Genomic DNA, 18,302 nt, shown 5'->3' with positions numbered 1-18,302 from the left:
AAAGATGGTTATTTAAAGATGTGTTTAAGATGTGTTTAAAGATGTTTTGTTTTTTAAGATGTTTTAAACATGTTTTTAGTGTTTTTGTTTGCCGTCCAGGGCTCCTTCTAGGAGGAGGGTTAGAATATAAATTTAATAAATACTGCTGCTGCTGCTGCCTCTGCTGCTGCCGCTAATAACGACGACAATGACAACAACAACAATAAAAAATTCTGCTCTATTAGTTGTTCTGCGATGCTTCCCCAGTGTTAATACATCATTGCTGTCTGGAAGGGCACTCTTGCACTATAATGCAGTAAAACTAGAACATTTGTGAGTTTGGAAGGTAAGGGTCATGCACTGATTGGAAATGAAACGACTGTCCTAAAACGTTTGGCAGGCACGAACAGTGTTAACTACCTGGATACCATGAGTACAAATAATCATGAATGCACCATAAAAAGGATGTCTGTAGGGTCCCTGAGTAGGAATGAATGGACAGTTCTCATAATGGCAGTAGGTAAGCAGCTGAGTCCCTCTAGGATCTGTATCACAAGGACTAGTGCAATTTAATGTTCATAAATGATCTGGAGCAGGGCTGACCTTAGGGGTGGGTGAGCTGGGTGGTTGCTCAGTGCACTGAGCTGACAGGGAACCAACATGAGCTCAGTGCCTGTTTTTTTAATGTACTGTTTGCAGTGAGTTAGGATGGCAAAAAATAAGTGTCTAACTTTTCAAGGTTCTTCAGGTTGTTTGGGTAATAACCAAAAAAGATCTTCCTTCAATTAGTTTTAAAGTATGTTCCTTCTTAAATTTCCACCTTGACGTAATTTGCACTAGGTAAAAATTAGTGGAACACAGCTTTACTTTCAGGCACTGTGGCTGAGCACTTAGCACTTCAAATACTATAAATACTATAAGCACTATATAAATAATAATAAAATAAAGCTGCAAGAGGTCATCTGGATACCTTCTTTATTTATAACTTTTATTTATTATTTTTAAAGATAAAAATAATGGATGTGCTAAAATAAATAATGCTGACTAAAAGGAACTGCTACAAAAAAGTATTGAAAGTAAAAGCTATGAAAGCTGAGAAGGGAGCATTGGAGCTCAGGGAGGACAAGTTGCAGCTCGTAGCAGGAGCCATGACAGTTATCGTCTGGGAGCCACCCACACCATATGATTGGGATCGTAGAACTGGAGCAGGAGTGCACTGAAAGCAGAGCAGCAAATAAGAGGTAGCTTACTCTGGGATCTTTTCATAGGCATTGCTGGGGAAAAGCCTGAGAGTAGCAGGGTCTGTTATATTGCTATGTTTTGCAATCCTGCACAAGCCATACAACTTGGTAACACTACAAAACTGCAGGGCTACCCGGAAGGGGGGGCAACTGGAACCATTTACCCAGGCCTCCATAAAGCAAGGGCCCCCCTGTCTCAGTTCCAGTGTATACCATTGGCTCCCGCCCTGACACTGCCACAGTGCTCACCGGAATTCTTAGTATTATGTTTAAGGTTTTCATAAAAAGAGGAAATGATATGTTAGAGTGTAATGACACTGAATCTCAGCATGTAATTGTGGCATAATGGGACCTCTCCTTGTCCATGATGAAATAAATATTTTACAGAGTTGCGTTTGAAAGAGAATAGATTATTATTTGAGGCTTAAGCTGGCTGTAAAATGTATCCTTAGTAGGCTGGAAGGTAAGGCCCTGTTTATTAGCTAGGCTTGCAGCCCAACTGTAAGGGAGTCTAAACCAATGACGGTAAGGTAAAATATGCCTGGGCAGCAATAGAGATCAGATTGGTCAAGCAGGCTTATGACTGACCCAGGCCAAGTAGACCTGGTTACAGAGTTTGTGGTAAGCAGAGAAGGAACAGAGAGGGCTTTATGGAGGGATTCTGTGACAGAGTGGACAGCCTGTTCTTGTCACAGAAACAACTCCAGGCCCACTGGGAAAAGAGTACAAATAGTGAGTGAATGAGTGAACACCAACTAAGATTTCTGGACAAGGTGCCACTGGAGAGGAATTTTCTGTGGCAGTTACCGTAGGTAAATATCTAGGAGTGGTCTGAAGCCAGGCCTCAAGGCAGGAATCCTTCTGAGTTAGTAGTGAAGGCCAGCAGCAGGCCAGAACCAGACTAAGGGTAGACACACACTTAGTGTTGTGCCAGTTCCAGTGTGTCTCTGCCTCTTTTTTTAAAAAACAGGGACACACAACACTAGTCAAACTCTGCCCCTTTTTGGTCTAACACCTGGTTGGATCAGCTTGAGTGTGCTTTTTAAAACAATTCAGCTTCACACAAATTTTGCAACTGATTAGTAAATCAACCCTTCTTCCAGATGTAGCCTATGGAAACACTTTGCTGCAGGCTGAGGCAGAGACAGTGATTGGTCCAACACTTTGCTCCGGGTGGTCCTGAAAGGTTTGAAGTCAGCAGTGGGGAAAGGCAATGTGGCCAACAGAGGGCAGAGTTGTTTCATTGAGGTCCTTAAGGCCTGACCTCATACCACACCTAGGCATTTACCTGTCATAACTACCACAGAAAATTATTCTCCAGTGGCACCTTGCCTAGAAATCTTGGGTGATGTTCACTCACTCACTAGTGCACCCATAGCTTGAGCCCCAGGAAGCAGAAAAAAGCTCTGCCAGAAAGGGGTTGGAATTTGGAGGAGGTACTCAGGAGAAGCACAACCTAATCCCTATTCCCCTTTCCTCATGTAAGAAAAAAAAATGAAGCACATCTATGATTCTCCATGATCCAAGGACAAGCACGAGCTGTAGGCAATAATTCTCACATGTAGTCCGTGCATGCAATAATTTTCACATGTGCCCCTCAGCTTTATACACACATGCATGGGTCCTTGTAGGAGGCAGCAGCAGGGCTCCCAACATGACATCTGAACCGTGACCATAACACCTCTGGGTGGCCCTACAAAGCTGGGCACCAAAGGCACTTCTTGCCCAGGGCTGGCCCTGATCTTGGGTCTAGGGCAAGTTGTGAAGCAGCTTAATTTGTGAATGAAGCCAAATGATTCAGGATAACCAAAGTGGACAGTGAGAGTCCCCACCCCTAGCTTCTCTCCAAATTGGGTAGATGGGCGGGCAACAAAATGGCAACTGAGATCGCTGCACAATCCTATGCAAGTTTGCTCATAAGTAAGCCCCACGAGTTCAACAGCACCTAATTTCAAATAAGTGTTTATAGGACTGCAGCCTTAATTGGGGTTAGGATTGTGGCCTTTGTGGGTGTAAGTAACTTTCAAGTAGTGGGAACTTCACATATACACTGATGGGTCTGAATTGGCTGTGTCGCTTTAGGAAATAGATCTTAAGGTTGTGGTGGACAGATTGAAAACAGAAGCTCAGTGAGTGACAGGGCTGTCTATGCTAGAGAAGGGGCTGACAAGAAAAGTAGCCAGTAATGTAATGGTGCAGCCACATTTTAAATACTGTGTACGGGTCTGGTCACTCCATATGGCAACAGCTTCATAGTCCCCAGTTCCACTTGATCCATCTGTATCTCTAGAAACACAATTTGCACTAAGTGGTGGCACAAATTGTCTTTTGCCAGCTGAAGATGGTATGACTATTGCATCCTTACTGGGCAGAGATAACCTAGCCTCAGTTTTCTGTGCTCTGCTACCCATTAGTTTAATGTACTGCACTCTGTGTAGAACTGCCTTTTATAGACAATTGGGAAATTGCAGTTAGTTCAGAATGCAGCTGCTGGATTACTAACCGGGACTTGGCACTGTGATAATATTACCACTATGTTATGCCAACTGCATTGGATCACAGTACATTTCCAGGCCAAATTCAAAGTGCTGGTTTTGACCTTGAAAGCCTTTGGGACCAGAATGTTTGAAGGACTGCCTGTCTCCATTTATACCTGCCAATATTTTAGGGCCTTTAGCAGAGAGCCTTCTATGGGTGCCCCTGCCATCTGACTCAAGGTGGGTTGCCCCTTCCTTGATAGCCTCAGTTGCTGAATGCTTTCCCCAGAGAAGATTGCATTGTCTTTAAAAAAATGATTTTTCCAAGCCTTTTAATCATATTTTAAAACTGATTTTATTTTAATAGGGTTTTTTATGGTCTAATGTCATCACCCAGGGTAGCTTACAACAGTTGAAATCACAATATAACCACAAAACAAAACACAGTGGGTGATAACTAAGTGATACTTCGAGTAGACCCATTGAAATTAGAGAACTTGTGTTACTTCAGCCCATTAATTTCAATGGGTTACTCTGAGTATGACTAAAATGGAATATCACCCAGTTCAATGGAGGGAGGGAGGCAGATTAAAAAAAAAACAGCTCACAAACCTCAGATAAAAACATTATCTGCCTGATGGGGCAAAAGCTTAATGGATATAAAAAAAGATTGACTAACTGGGTTTGAGAGGATCCCATCCAGACTTCATGGGACAAGATATTCCACAGTTTGGGTGCAGTCACTGAAAAGGTCCTATCTCTTGTCACAACAAACCATGTTTTCACCACAGGCAGGACACAAAGAGAGGCCTCTCCACTGGCTCTTAGGACAGCAGGGCGAACTGTTAATTGATTGAGCATTGCTGCCCTAGAAATCACTACGGCAACATATCTGTGTGATACATGTTGCTTGCATAAGTATCCAAAAAAACCCCACATTAATATTTGGTAGTGCCACCTTTCACTGCAATAACAGCTTTAAGTCTTTTGGGGTAGGTATGTACCAGCTTTGCACACAGTGTCAGAGGGATTTTGGCCCATTCTTCTTGGCAGATGGCACGTTACCAAATTCTTCCAAGCAACACAGGAAGTGGATTGGACTGTGAAAGACCAACCCAAATTGTGTTTGCATTTTGACAAATTTGTACAGCAGTACAATATCTCAGAGAGGAGGTCAGGTCTCCTGCTCCCCTGGTGCATTCACTATAGCTGCCCAATTTCCCTGCTTTTTAAAGTTTGATAGAAATATATGTGGGCTATAGCTACATTCTTAAACCACAAGGTTTTTTGCCTATTAGTGAATTGGATTTAGGTTTGTGGCATATGTTAGCATTACTGGGGCTGGGAGAAGGTAAGGAAAAAAATTAAATAAGGGTGCATGAATACTTACTAGTGAATAAACCTCCCTGAATATAGTGCAACATACTTCTAAGTAAACATGGATACAATTGTGCTAAAAAAGCATAATGCTGTATGACATGCTGTTATTCTAGGTGAAATAATTCAAAGTAATGACCAGGTCCTGGTTTTATATTCACAACCATTAAGGCTGCAAATCTGTGCACAAGGAAGCGTGCGTACGTTTGCATTGCACAGCAAATTAGGTTTCAGTCTTATACACAGTTACCTGGGAGTAAGTCCCACTCAGCTCAGTGGGGTAAAATTCTGAATATACATGCACATGCATTGTTAGCTACCCATGTACGTAAAGAGTAAAAAGGTATCTGCTCTTTTACCACTATTTGTACTCCCGAGTACACAAAGGTCATTAAAATGTGTTGGAAAAGAACTGTTTTGGTTATCTTGATAGGTACTTTACAATTTGCGTTTGGATTTCTTATTCATAAGGAGTCCACTGTCTACGAATAACTTATGCTGTCCGTGTTATTTTTCGTGACATGCAAAAGAAACGCAGAAGGCTGGTAAACAAACATTGCAACTGGCAAACGCATGAATGAATGAGAGAATAGATAAAATATGTAGGGGAGGGGTGAGTCCACTCCAGATTTTCCCGGCCGCTTTCTGAGTGACAGATTGACATCATTGGAGGCGTGGCCAATGGTTGAGGTGGGGGCTCGGAGCTGAACTGCTGCCGTGCAGAGTTAAGATCATTCTGAAACAGCAACGCGAAAGCACGTAGTAGTTTGCAAAGTGATAGTAGCCGACGGCTCTTCTGCGGCTTGACTCCTTGGATTTATCTCCGGTTGCTGCGGATGTTCTTCGGAAAAGTGTTCTGAACCTGTCCTTTCGGTAAGCATGGTCTGGAGGGCTTTTTTTCGAGGCATTTCGGAAGTAACTCAGGTGCTGCTAAATGCCCGTGTGAGTGTATGCGTATGTTGAACTGCTCGACGACTTGTGTGTAGTTCGAAGCTTTTAAAATAAACTATGGACGGCTTTATTGAAAGTGCTGCGATTCGATACTGCAGCAACTTCAGTGCATTGCATCCTGAACCTTCTAAATAGCTTCAAGCGAAGACGCGGCAAACTACTCTTACTTAAGTAATTTCGCTTCCTCCTCTCTCCCCCCTCCAAAACACACATTCGCTCCACCAATGCAACTGAAGCACTTGTTCCTTTTGAATGGTACGGACGGTGCAAAGAAATCGTGTGTGTGTGTTTATGTGTGCGTGTCGCGGAGTTGCATTGTATCTGCGGGTTCCCGTCCCCCTCATGCTCGCACCGCTGCGAGCCTGTCAACCAGCCTGTACCAGCGAGCACATGGCAGCTTTGCAGAAAGCCATTGCCTCCCTTCCTTAGGCATGGAAATCGCTCTCATTATGCCCCCAGTGCCTTTTTTTTTTTACTCCTCCTTGTTTATATCTCTTCAAAAATGTATTCTTCTTCTTCTCCCTCTACCAGGCATTCCCACTGCACTTTGGCTCTCTAGCCTAAGATCGGAGAGGAGACCTACGGGCGAAGGACCATGTGGTGAAAAAGGAACTTGGATTCGAAGGAAGCTGTTGGACTCTCTCTACCCTCCACGCGCGCATTACTGGGAGGGAAAACCGTGCGCCTCGAAAAGGGTGGGGGGAGAAAAAAGAAAGCTCCACTTTGGCGGAAGGCAAGAGGGAACTGGCCGGAGAGCAACACCGGCAGAGCAAACTTGCTTCTCAAATACTATTCCCCCCCCCTTCCTCGAAGCCCTTCCGCCGCTTGCAGGCGACCCTCTTCGAGCTGCGTGGATGCGGCGTGCATTTGCATTGCTGTAGACGGAGCGAAAGCAATTGCAAAACCCGCTCGGTCTCCTTTTACCTGGCAGCCGAAGACTCCTCTTCCCCTCTGGATTGCCTGTCTCTGAGCGCGTCGTTGCTCCTGCTCGGAGAAAAAACTGTGCTTTGCTTCATGGACAAGTAGTTCGGGACGGGGGTGTAAGACACCCCCTTGAATGTTCGTGCTTCGGGAGGAGAGGTGTTTGGGGGTCAGGCGCGTTGGATTTCCTTCTGCGCGAGGAGAAGGGTGTTGTGATCGCTCCGCAGCCTTCGCGGGAAAGGAAGACGCCGAAGAGTCTCCCCGGCCGCCCGGGAGCTGGCGAGCAAGGATTGCGGGGAGTCGCAAGTCCTTTTCTCCGGCCCTTTGAGACTTAATCGACACACGCTGCCCTATGGATCTAACCTAGCAGGGTGGTGCTTTCCCGCGGATTTGCCGTTCAAAGACGTAAGTTGGCGCCCCCTCCTCTTCTGTCCCAGCCTCGGAATATGGACTCTTCCGCTGCCTTGTGTTGCGCGTGTGGTTGAGCAGGTGCTCTGGTGGTTTCTCTTCCCTCGCAGTTGTGTTTGGCGGGGACGGGGGAGAACCTGGGAAGGGCGGCCGGAGGCCACACGCCCTTTCCCCCCAAGGCTTTATTTGGGTCGCTGGCTTTGCGTTCTAAACGGGCTGTGGCTCAGTCGAGATTTCTAAGGCTCTGAATTGGTTGCCGTGGGCAAGGAAGGTTGGCTTGGGCTTTGCCAGGAGGGTGGGTGGGACAACTAGATGACCGGCCTTGGCTGCCTGGCGCTTCGGTGGGGGAAGTAGTTCATCTACTTATTCAACACCCTTGGTTTAAGTGTTGGGGCCCTGCCTGTGTTTTGTTGTGTGCTGTGGTCTCCCCCTAAGGCAGCTGAAACTGTGATTTCCTTACAATGGTATTATAAGTGACATTGAAGTGAAACATTTTTTTTTTTTAGTTATCTGAGGGCTTGTTTAATGAAACAAGTGACCAGTTCGTGGCTTGATTCTGTTCTGGGTAATTTTTAAAAAACATTTTTTTTACTGCATTTAGGTATTTCTATAAGGTGGCTAGAGTGCACACTTGATTTTGAAATGGCTCTTTTCCATGTCATTCACATTTCCCTTGTGCCTTGGCACAGCTTGCCAGAGGCTCAAAGTCAGTATGAGGTTGCTTGGCCATTCTTAGGTTCTTTAACGTGGGTTAGGTGCCCCTTCTCACCATTTATCTGCAAGGGAGCTCTTGGTGCCTCTCAACCAGTGGATTCTTACGGGTGAAATACAGGTTTTTCCACGATCTCTGTGTTGTTTTTGATTGGGGTTGAGGTATGGTGCACTTGCAGTGCTGAGTTTGCCTCTAAAGTGTGCATGAGACAGGTGGCAATTCTAGCAGTGGTTAATATTGTTAGGTCTGTGGTGGTTGCAAATGTTGGTGGTAGTTTAGTGAAACACTCCCTGAGATTATTCTTTTTCCTACTGCTGTTTCTTAATGGTGTGTGTGTGTGTGTGAGAGAGAGTTTAATTGAATGTAGTCAGCCTGGGAGGGATTTCCCCTTTTGAGTCTGAGTGAGACTTTAGCAGGTCAGTAGAAAGGCGTGGAGGCTACAAGGAGGAAATGGTGGGTTAAGACAAAGATAAAAAGGCTTCCCCGTTCTTCCACTCCGCCTCCTTAGAAAGCACCAAAGGGGAAGAGGGTGGGGGTGGGGAAATCCCTGCATGCTCAAACTAGCACACACATCTTTCATGTTGGTCTTGAAAGGTAGAGAAGGGGGCTTAAGTATTGGAAAGTCCATCCCCCCCCCCAGGTAATGGTAACCTCAGCCTTTCCTCCTCCTCCTTCAAATTGGGGGTGATAGTGGTAGTAATGGTGGTGAAAAAAAACCCCTTATTTTCATTCATAACTTTTTCCTCTTTCTGTCAGCTCTGCATTCATAGCCTCCTTTGAGCTCGGATTGCAGAGTGGGCAGTACTGCCACTCTTCTCTCTCAGAGCGTTCTTACAGCATTTCTCTCTCTCTTCTCCCCCCCCCCCCCGCGTCAAGTGGGAAGTCTGCCTTTAGAAGGCCACTGAGATAAATGTGGGGCTGATATCTTAACGGGGAAACCTTTTTTGTGGGGGGGGGGAGGAAGAGATTAAATCTTGTTCTAGCTGTCACAGATTGCAGTCCTATACGTACTTACCTGGGCTAAGCCCTATGGAACACAGGCTGCATACGCACCATATGTTTGAAGCACACATATACCCCAAGATTCCTGGGAACTGTAGTTTAAGAGTGCTGGGAAATGTAGCTCTGTGAGGGGTAAACTGCATTTCCTAGGATTCTTTCGGGGCAGGAATGTTCTTCAAACGTATGGTGTGTTGACAGTTACTTCTGAGTAAACATACATAGGATTGTACTGAATGTTGCTTGTGTCTGTTTCCCACTTTATTTTAATAGTTAAGGCTGCAATCCTAAACGCACTTACCCACAGTGGGACTTGCTTCGGAGAAAACATTGCACTATTAGTTTAGCTCTTAGATGTAACAGAACAAAGTTAACTTCAGTTAAATTAACTGTCTGTTTCTTGTGACTTTAATATATAGCATCTTTCCTCTGAGGACCTCAGGGCCATACCTAGTTTCCAACCCAGCCATCATTTTATTCTAGCAAAAACCCTGTTAAGGAGACTGGGTTGAAAGAGAATGAGGGTGGTATTCACTGCTAGCCTTGCAGAGTAGACCCATTGAAGTTAAAGGTCATGACAGGTTTAGGTTCATTAATTTCAGTGCGTCTACTCTGAGTAGGCCTTAGTTGAACGTAACCCTGAGTAGCTCAAAGTTACTGACTCTAAAAAATAGCAACAATAGAAAGAATTGGTCCCTTCTTTTCCTGCATTTCTGACTTCTAGTGTCTCTTCTGTATTTTATTCTAGTAGCATGCTCTTGTACTCTCATAAAGGCCTATAAAGTGAGGCAGATAAGGCATGATTGAGTTGGACCACCAAATTAAACTCTACACCTTGAACAAATGAGATGTGGTGTGGGAGAGAATCTGAATGTTCCTTGCTTGCTTTTCCCTATGTCTTGATTAAAAAAACAATTCTTTTCCCCAACAATTCTTCTTCCCTTTTTAATTTAGTGTAGAAGTTCTTTTGGGGTGTTATCCAAGAAACATATGTCTGAGAAAGAAAACAGGTGGGGAGATGTCTGGCCTTTGGTTGTTGGGGGGGGCTGTTTGGCTGCTTCCTTCCTTTGTTTAATTGCTAAATGACAGATTTGCCTTTATATCAATTTATAAATGCCACTATTATTTTGAACCAGGGGTTGGAACAGATGACCATCCAAGGTCCCTTCAAACTCTAAAGTTCTATATTTGTGGACACCTTAATCGGCCTACAGGACCCCTCCAAGACAACTCGCAGCATAAAGACATAAAACCAATATCTTAAAACTAAGATATCTGTAGTGTCTAAGCATGTGAGCTGCTAACTATCTGGTTCAAATTTCTCCTCGGTTATGAACTAATTTAAGTGACTCTTCTAGTCCCTGCTGCGTCTTGCATAATGTGGGCCTCATCCTGCTGACCTTGCTTACTGGGGAGAAATGTGTAAAAAATCTTTGCTAAGTTACTCAAAGTGTTATATGGAACTAAATGTAATATTACATTATCCCTTTCTCTTATTCATAGGAGGAATTCTTGGGACATTTTTCAAAATAAAAGGTTTCACCCCCTTTTGACAAATATTTGTAAGTACGTTGTCAGAAATGTTGTGTTTTTTTAAATAAAACTTCCCCAGAAATTAATGAAAGACCACTTCAGTAGGTTACATCTGTGGATACACAGTGGTTCTAAGAGATCAAAGATAGTTTCAAGCAATACATTTTTTTTTCTTTCTGTCTGGCCTAATAAGAGGCACCATCTTGAATCATGTCCACCTATTCCTGATTCACATCTGATTAAATGCCATAATTTATTTGGCTATTTCTTCTCCTGCAACCCTTTCCTGCCTCTCCTGCCTCCTTTCACACCCTGCCTGATGGTCCAAGAACACTTGGAAACCTATTGTGTAACAGGATGTTTACATCTGGTTGTTTTGCTTTAATCAGTGTGCTTGATTATGTTTTTGCAAGTGATATTTCTACCCAGAAAAAAATTATTGACATGCTTTCTCCGTTGCTAACAGGCTTTAGGTGTCATGGAATTACAGTTAAAAAGTTAGCAGTGCTGAATTTGAATTTGGCTCGATATTGAAATGTGGCTTTGACAGGTAACACGGACAAGAACTTTCACAGCTTCTACTGTTTAGGGCATTAATATGATTCTATCATGTGGCCTTGAAGCTCAGTGTGTGTGCCACTGCACACTTTATATTGTAGCCTAGTGCTAATCAGTGGTTAGACATAAGTTTAAATGTACCTGAAGTAGTTGCAGCTATGTTTGATGTGGTACAAGGGGCAGTTAGGTACCTACCTTTGACGAAATACCACAGTACTAACATGCATGCATAACTTCAGGCTCAGAAAGAAGAGATTTGCAAACATGTAAGATTCTTGCTTTGTTTCTTAAATTGTAAGATAATCTTCAGTGTGCTTTATTTACAATATTTACTTTCGTATCGTATATACATACTTTTTAAAAAACTGGTCTGTTCTCTGTTACTTGGAACCAGTGTAGTTTCATCCTTGGGACATTGTTCATGGGTAGTTAGGCCAAATTGTGGCTTGATACATATTTGTTTGTTTGGGTGTGATTTTATTTTTGTTTTGCTGCTGGTGTTTTTTTTAAAATAAGGGGGGAAGAAGCAGCTTACTCCTCCCTTTCAACTCTTATTTTTCTCTCTCTTTTAGGATTTCAGATGCATGCCAGGTTCCTGGTGAATGCCAGAAGTAGAGATCACTACAGATGGAGTCACAAGGTCAGCATGGCAGTGGCAGTTCATTAGTTGTCCTTCAGCAGTCTTCTCTGGATAGCCGGCAAAGGGTGGACTATGAAAGAGATGTTCAGCCTACTGCTGTCTTGTCACTTGATCAGATCAAGACTATCAGGGGCAGCAACGAATACACTGAAGGCCCGTCTGTGGTGAAAAAGCCTGCTCTGCGGACAGCTTCTCGACAAGAAAAATACGAAAGGACTCATGAAATCATACCAATTAATGTGAATAATAATTATGAGCATAGGCCCATCCACCTGGGACATGTGCTGCATCAGCACAATGCAAGGGCTCCTGTGCTGAGCAGGTCGACGAGTACTGGGAGTGCTGCAAGTTCTGGAAGTAACAGCAGTGCGTCCTCGGAGCAGGGCCTGCTACTAAGGTCACCCCCATCTAGGCCAGGGCCGGGCCACAGATCTGAAAGGCCTATCTGGATGCAGCCGAAGCCGTCGTCTCTGATTGTAGATGACCTGAAGAGTTCCTTGAAAGAGGACCTGACACAGCACAAGTTTATCTGTGAACAGTGTGGGAAGTGCAAATGTGGAGAGTGCACAGCACCCAGGGCCTTGCCCTCCTGCTTAGCCTGCAACAGGCAGTGCTTGTGTTCAGCAGAGAGCATGGTGGAATATAGCACCTGTATGTGCCTGGTCAAAGGGATCTTCTACCACTGTTCCAATGATGATGAAGGGGACTCTTGTGCGGATAATCCTTGCTCATGTTCCCAGTCACATTGCTGGTCTAGGTACCTGTGCATGGGAGCCATGTCCTTGTTTTTGCCTTGCCTCCTTTGTTATCCTCCTGCGAAAGGATGCCTAAAACTGTGCAGAGGGTGTTATGACCGGATCAATCGTCCAGGATGCCGATGCAAGAACTCCAACACAGTTTATTGTAAGCTGGAAAGTTGCCCCTCAAGGGGTCAAGGCAAACCCTCCTGATTTATGGGGGGGAAATGTTCAGTTCTTCAGACTGTCTTTCAGGTTGTGGCTGGCTTTTCTGTCTTCATTCCCCCCTTCCCCATTTTCTTACTTACATGCACAAATTATTTTGTTCTCACACCATAGCTTCTCTCAGCAAAGGCAAATTTAGACATTTCTTTGGTCTTTGGTAAGTATGGTCCATGGACTTGCATCTAACATCCCAATTTGGCAAGTTGTCTTCAGGTTTGCAAATAATCCACTCATGAAAGAAATAATGAGGGTGAGGTTTTCGGAAGTCTTTTGCTCTCCAAACAACTTTCCAAAGATGCTGATTTTGTTTGTTCTCTGCAACTCTATTTTTAAACTATTTTAATGGCTTCCAAGTGATTCTTTCTCAAAGTCTTTTTTTTTAATGAAAGAGTTGGATTATGAAGCTTTAACAAAAGGAAAGAAAGCATTTGTTATAGTTGGGTTGGCACTTAGCAGACCTAAACTTGCCTTGTTCCTGATTTACAACCATCCTGCATTTTGTTCTCACCTTGGCAGTCCTTTTAAAATCCCCTTCCCCACCCCCCTGGCCTGCCTTCACTAGACGAATCTGCACATTGGAGAAGCTATGGCTGCAGCTTTCCTCATTGGTTTCCATAATTTTCAGATATGTTCAATGTCCTAAGTTCTCACTTTTTCTCACGTCCCTTCTTTTGATTGCTAAAGTTGTTGTTTTCTGCACATCTGAGTAATACTCTTCAGGTATACAGTTTAAGTTGTGTAAACATTCTTTGATCTCTTAACACTTCTATTATTTCTGTGGTTTAATGACATTTAACTCAACTCTGTGCTCAATAACTTTAATCCTCTGTTTTTATTGCCTTAGCCACAAATCGTGGTGCTTTTTTGTACATTTTATGTAAAAACACAAAAGTTGAATTCTGACTATTTTTAAGACAAAGGTCTGTTAAAACTTTTTTATTGTAAAGAATATTTATTATGTGAATTTCTATTATTTTATGATATTTATTACAAAGGACTGTTCCAAAAATGTACTCCTGTCTGAATATAACAAAATACCAATACTTAATGAAAATAAGGGTGACACGAAGAAAGTACATATGTTAAACTATAATGCAGAAAATATAATAATTAATGAAAATGTCTTCTGGGTTCTTTATTTTTTTAATATAACAAGTTGTTAGCAGTATTAGTAAGTAAGAGTACTGCTGCTTTTATTTTTCATTTTTTCATGACTGTGAAACCACTGCTAGTATTCTAGTTTTATTTAATCACTTTAAAAAAATGTTTTCTGACAAGTTCTTACTCTGAGATACTTCGCATCATTCATGTATTTTGCTCAATGAGGGGTGGACAAAATGTGGACCCTAAACTCCATTTTTGTAGACTACTTGCAAACATCTATCTTTCATTATCCTAAAAGTTTGTAGTCCTCATGGCAACATATATAAGTGTGAAGATAGGATAGCAAAGATTGCTAAAAATTTGAAAGCTGAGCAGGAAGATGTCTAAATTCCTAGTTTTTCAAATTGTGTGAAATCTATCATGATCCCTCCCCCCCCCCCAAAAAAAATTAAAAAATAAAATTGATTTAAATTTCAGGCTATATGAGTAGCGTAGAATAAATACAACCTCTGAACCAATAGCAGTTAGGCATCTGGCCAATTCATAAAATACTCAGATGAATGGCATCCATACCATTCATTATTTACAATATGGGCAGGCAACCTGTGGCTCCTCAGTTGATTTTGGACTACAACTCCCATTGTCCCCAACCTTTGGCCAGGCTGACTGGGAAGTCCAACGACATACGGAGAGTGACAGATCCCCCTTTACAACATGGCTTACAACCTGTTTCTTACTCCTTTTCAGTATAACTAGAGCCTTGTATTCGGCTTCCTTACAAGGTATTATGGAAACTTCATTTCCCATCAGTTTAAGTGCTTGCTTTCTCTAAAGTACCAAACATGCCATTTTTAGAAATAACATGTAAGTTGATTGAAATGCTTATCGGCTGAAGAAAATGCATCTATTTTAAAGTTTGCATCCGAATAAAAAAAAATTAAGAATCAGAAGAACAAAAGTACCTTTTATTACTAAATGCAGTTGTTTGGGGAGCTTCTGGGTAACTAATTCTTGAACTGTGGCCCGTTGTGGTCTGTTTGCTCACCTCTATTAGCTTCCAAATAGTTCCACAGAAGTTTAGATAAGAGAATTTGCACAACCATCCCATCTCTTGGTGCTGATTGCCACAGCTGGCATTAGGGTGTAATGTACTGATTGGGGTGTAGTGGCAACTTCAACGTCTGTACAAACAGGCCTCATTTTCTGAAGAAAGCATATGTTGCCACACAGTGGTTTCTTAAATCTTGTTGGTTTGTGTCAATACTACACTGTCAATTATTGCCCTCTTCAGCCTTGCAGAAGATTGAGTAAGTTCAGCTCTCTTGATTGAAGCAATATTGACACAGTCAGTGTCCCCCCCACCTTGTTAGTTTATTTATTAAAAATGTTTGTGTAAAAACACTCAACAGTATTTTAATCACTTGATTTAAAGTTCCACCTTTTGTAAGCGAGAAAGTCAGAGTAGTTTATCAAGTATAAAAATTGGTCATTTTCTTAAAATTTGGTGACACGTTATCTTGACATTTTGTACAAGCACCCTAATTTAGCAAGGATAAGTGCATGCACATGATTTTGTGCACGGTTTCCTCTTCTGTATATGTCCCTGCTTGCTCAAGAGGTTGCAGTCATCAGAGAACCACCTACACTGAAAATCTAAGAGTGCTAACCACATATGCACAATCAGCTTTGGTATTTGTGGGAGATGCTGAATCTACTCTTCATGTTACAACCAACAGAAAAGATTCCTGAATGCAGCGATCCTCTGCTACACAATACAGTCCAAATTTATCCAAGTGCTTGGCTGATAAACACATTCTCCTCATTTTACAATACTTCAGTTGCTTTTCTCAAAATTATTTCTCTTTCACAAGCAAAAGAAAGATGGGCATGTAATACTTGGTAACACTTAGATAATTTTTCTAAGTATCTTTTGATGTGATCCATTGTTTGCACATCTATTTTTTGTTGCACATAATGTTTCCTTGTGATTTGAGAATGTCATAATTTCACAATACTCAAAAGTGTATTTTGTGTGTCTGGGAAATGCAGTATTTCCTACAGATTGCTTTGGTTCTGTTGAGATTGCTGTATAGAATGCAAGCTCCTGTCTTCCTACATGTATTAAAGAATGCACAGGATACTTTGGGCATTGCAAAGGCACTTGTATGGATACTGGTAAAATGCTGAGCATGCTATGATTGATTATGGAAAGTGAGCTCTAACACATCAGTTATGAATGTTCTAGCTGATCACTGAAAAGCATTCAAATGGTTTGATAGCCATTAGTGGTCTCAAATGTGAAAGCTGAATGTAGAGATAAAATAATAGCCTAAAACCATTTTAAGGATATCGACCAGGTGTCTTTAATTTATATATATATATTATGAAGATTCCAAGTAGATGTGAGTAATCCCAATTAATGTACCAGTTTCAACAACAGTTTTCTTTCCAGTATGTTTTATTCCTTTGCTTGTAATTTGAAATCTTTTGTAGCTGTTAGTTATAGACTGTCTTTCTTTTTGAAGGCATAGACTAGTCTAAAACAGAATATACGTATGCTAACACTTCATACACAATTATTTTCAGATTATGTAACTTAGTCCATGAACTGTTCTGGCTTTTAGTTTCTGTATGACCAGTACTGTGTAGACTAAACAAAAAAACAACAAAAATTGGCTAAATAATTAATCATTCCTAGGATTCAGTTTTCCTATCTAGAAATTAGAACACGAATGAACTGTTTCTCTGGAGCTGTTACTGGCCTAATAGCTACAAATATCCTTGGCATATTAGGTAAGTGTAACTTACCTGATACGTGCTTGACTTGTTTAAGGGTGCAATCCCACTTGTGTTTACGTAGGGCTAAGGGAAGTTGGATGTGGCAGATCTCCTGAGCTGGCCAGGCTGAGTTGGCATAACTTCCCCAGCCTGGCTCTGCCGAGACCGGCAAGGGGAGCCAGTGTAAGACCTCAAAAAAGGGCATGTCAGAGAAGGGGCCAAGGTGATTGGACTTAGGTCACATCCAACTTTGTTCGGAGCACTCCTGCAGGTCCCAATCCAGGCAAAAGTTTCTCTGGGAAAAAGATTGGTCTCAGAAAATAACTGCAATAGGAGAGGGCTTACTCCCTGGTAGGGGCATTTGGGAGAGCAGGCTTTTACTTTCTGTTCCCTGTACACAGCTCCCAGCTGAGCCAGCATTCAGCCAAAGCAGAGGATTCTGATTGGCAACTGGATGCGGTGGAACTTTACACCAGCGTCTCTTGCTCCAAGCACAACTTACACCAGCTTCCCCTCAGCTGGATTGCTCTGTTATTTGGGATAGATGCTAACTGTGTAGGTCTGTCAGAATGAGAATCTTTCATTGAATTTCACAACCACGACACGGGGAGTGGTAGGAAAAGCAATTGGAGAAGTCTAAGTGCTGTGGATCTTGTCCTAAACCAGCCAAACACATAATTCTGCCTTCACTAGTAAGATACAGTATTGATCTTTCATCACTTGTAGTGAGCACCAAAAACTGGCACATGCTAATGCATGGTGAATGGTGGATTCTGCATGTGGCTGGAAAGGCACATAACTGTTTTGTTACCGGTTGAGAACTAGCACTTCTTCCCTGGCTGTGCATGATCATATTAATTGGGATACCAGTATGTGTATATGTCTTTGCTATATATAATTAATGTGCATAGCAGTCTTAATTTTCAACAAGCTCTTAATATGCACAATATTTCAAACATGATAGTATTTCATCAGTTATAATGAATTGATCCCAAGATCTTTAGCTGAAACCACTGTGCTGAGTGAGAATCAGTTACTTTTCTGTTCTGCCTAACGATGAGTTCTCTATTTGTTGAATGCTTGCATGCACCCTCATATTTTTATGAGGGTAATAAAATATCTCTAGTCTGTCTAAATTCTCTGGGAATCTTGCAAGTGTCTTGGCTCTGTGTGGTATGATTATGGTGTCTGTTGAGTATGCTAATGCTGTAGACCAGGAATAGCCAATGGGTTGAGCAATAGCTGGAGGGCACCACAGCTACCCCTGTCTTAGACTCCATAATAGCATGTCAAACTCGCTCCTGTGACTGATTAATTTACAGCACTGTTGGTCAGTAATAAAATGTCAGGCAGTGGCAGTACTTGCATAGTTTAGCCTCTTGATTGTATTCTTGAAAGTCCCATTGAGAAAAGAATGTAAAGGATGTTGCCACCACCTACAAAACTGAGACTGAAGTGTTCTTCCTACTAGCAATGATAAGATTAGAAGTGTAAAAGTTCCTTATAACTTGATCAGGTTTTAGTTTTGAATGACAAAGATTCTAACGCTACATGAATGGTACTTGTGGTAGAGCATCTGCTTTGTATTCAGAACGTCTTTGGTTCAATCCCTGGCATCTCCAGGTAGTGCTGGGAATGTCTCCTGTCTGAAACCTTGGAGAG

General features: G+C 42.3%; 1 protein-coding gene across 3 annotated transcripts; it reads left to right on the top strand.

Moving 5' to 3' along the window:
- Positions 1 to 5,761: 5,761 nt before the first annotated feature.
- SPRY1 (sprouty RTK signaling antagonist 1) lies at positions 5,762 to 13,878 on the top strand. Of its 3 annotated transcripts, XM_061585119.1 has the most exons (5): positions 5,762 to 5,947; positions 6,557 to 7,351; positions 10,569 to 10,627; positions 11,065 to 11,148; positions 11,729 to 13,878. In XM_061585119.1, the coding sequence occupies exon 5, from the start codon at positions 11,784 to 11,786 to the stop codon at positions 12,744 to 12,746; it is 963 nt and encodes a 320-aa protein (XP_061441103.1). In that variant the 5' UTR covers positions 5,762 to 5,947; positions 6,557 to 7,351; positions 10,569 to 10,627; positions 11,065 to 11,148; positions 11,729 to 11,783; the 3' UTR covers positions 12,747 to 13,878. The 3 variants fall into 3 exon arrangements, with proteins under 3 accessions (XP_061441103.1, XP_061441101.1, XP_061441100.1); XM_061585117.1 differs by lacking the exon at positions 11,065 to 11,148; XM_061585116.1 differs by lacking the exons at positions 10,569 to 10,627; positions 11,065 to 11,148.
- Positions 13,879 to 18,302: the final 4,424 nt, after the last annotated feature.

Source organism: Rhineura floridana, chromosome 9 (assembly GCF_030035675.1).
Source record: "Rhineura floridana isolate rRhiFlo1 chromosome 9, rRhiFlo1.hap2, whole genome shotgun sequence".
Classification (NCBI taxonomy): domain Eukaryota; kingdom Metazoa; phylum Chordata; class Lepidosauria; order Squamata; family Rhineuridae; genus Rhineura; species Rhineura floridana.
The sequence above is the reverse complement of the archived record's forward strand: the minus strand, read 5'-3'. Positions and strand labels throughout refer to the sequence as shown.

Bases quoted from the DNA above. Each gene is read 5' to 3' on its own strand.
- SPRY1 (XM_061585116.1), top strand. From the start codon at position 11,784: ATGGAGTCACAAGGTCAGCATGGCAGTGGCAGTTCATTAGTTGTCCTT.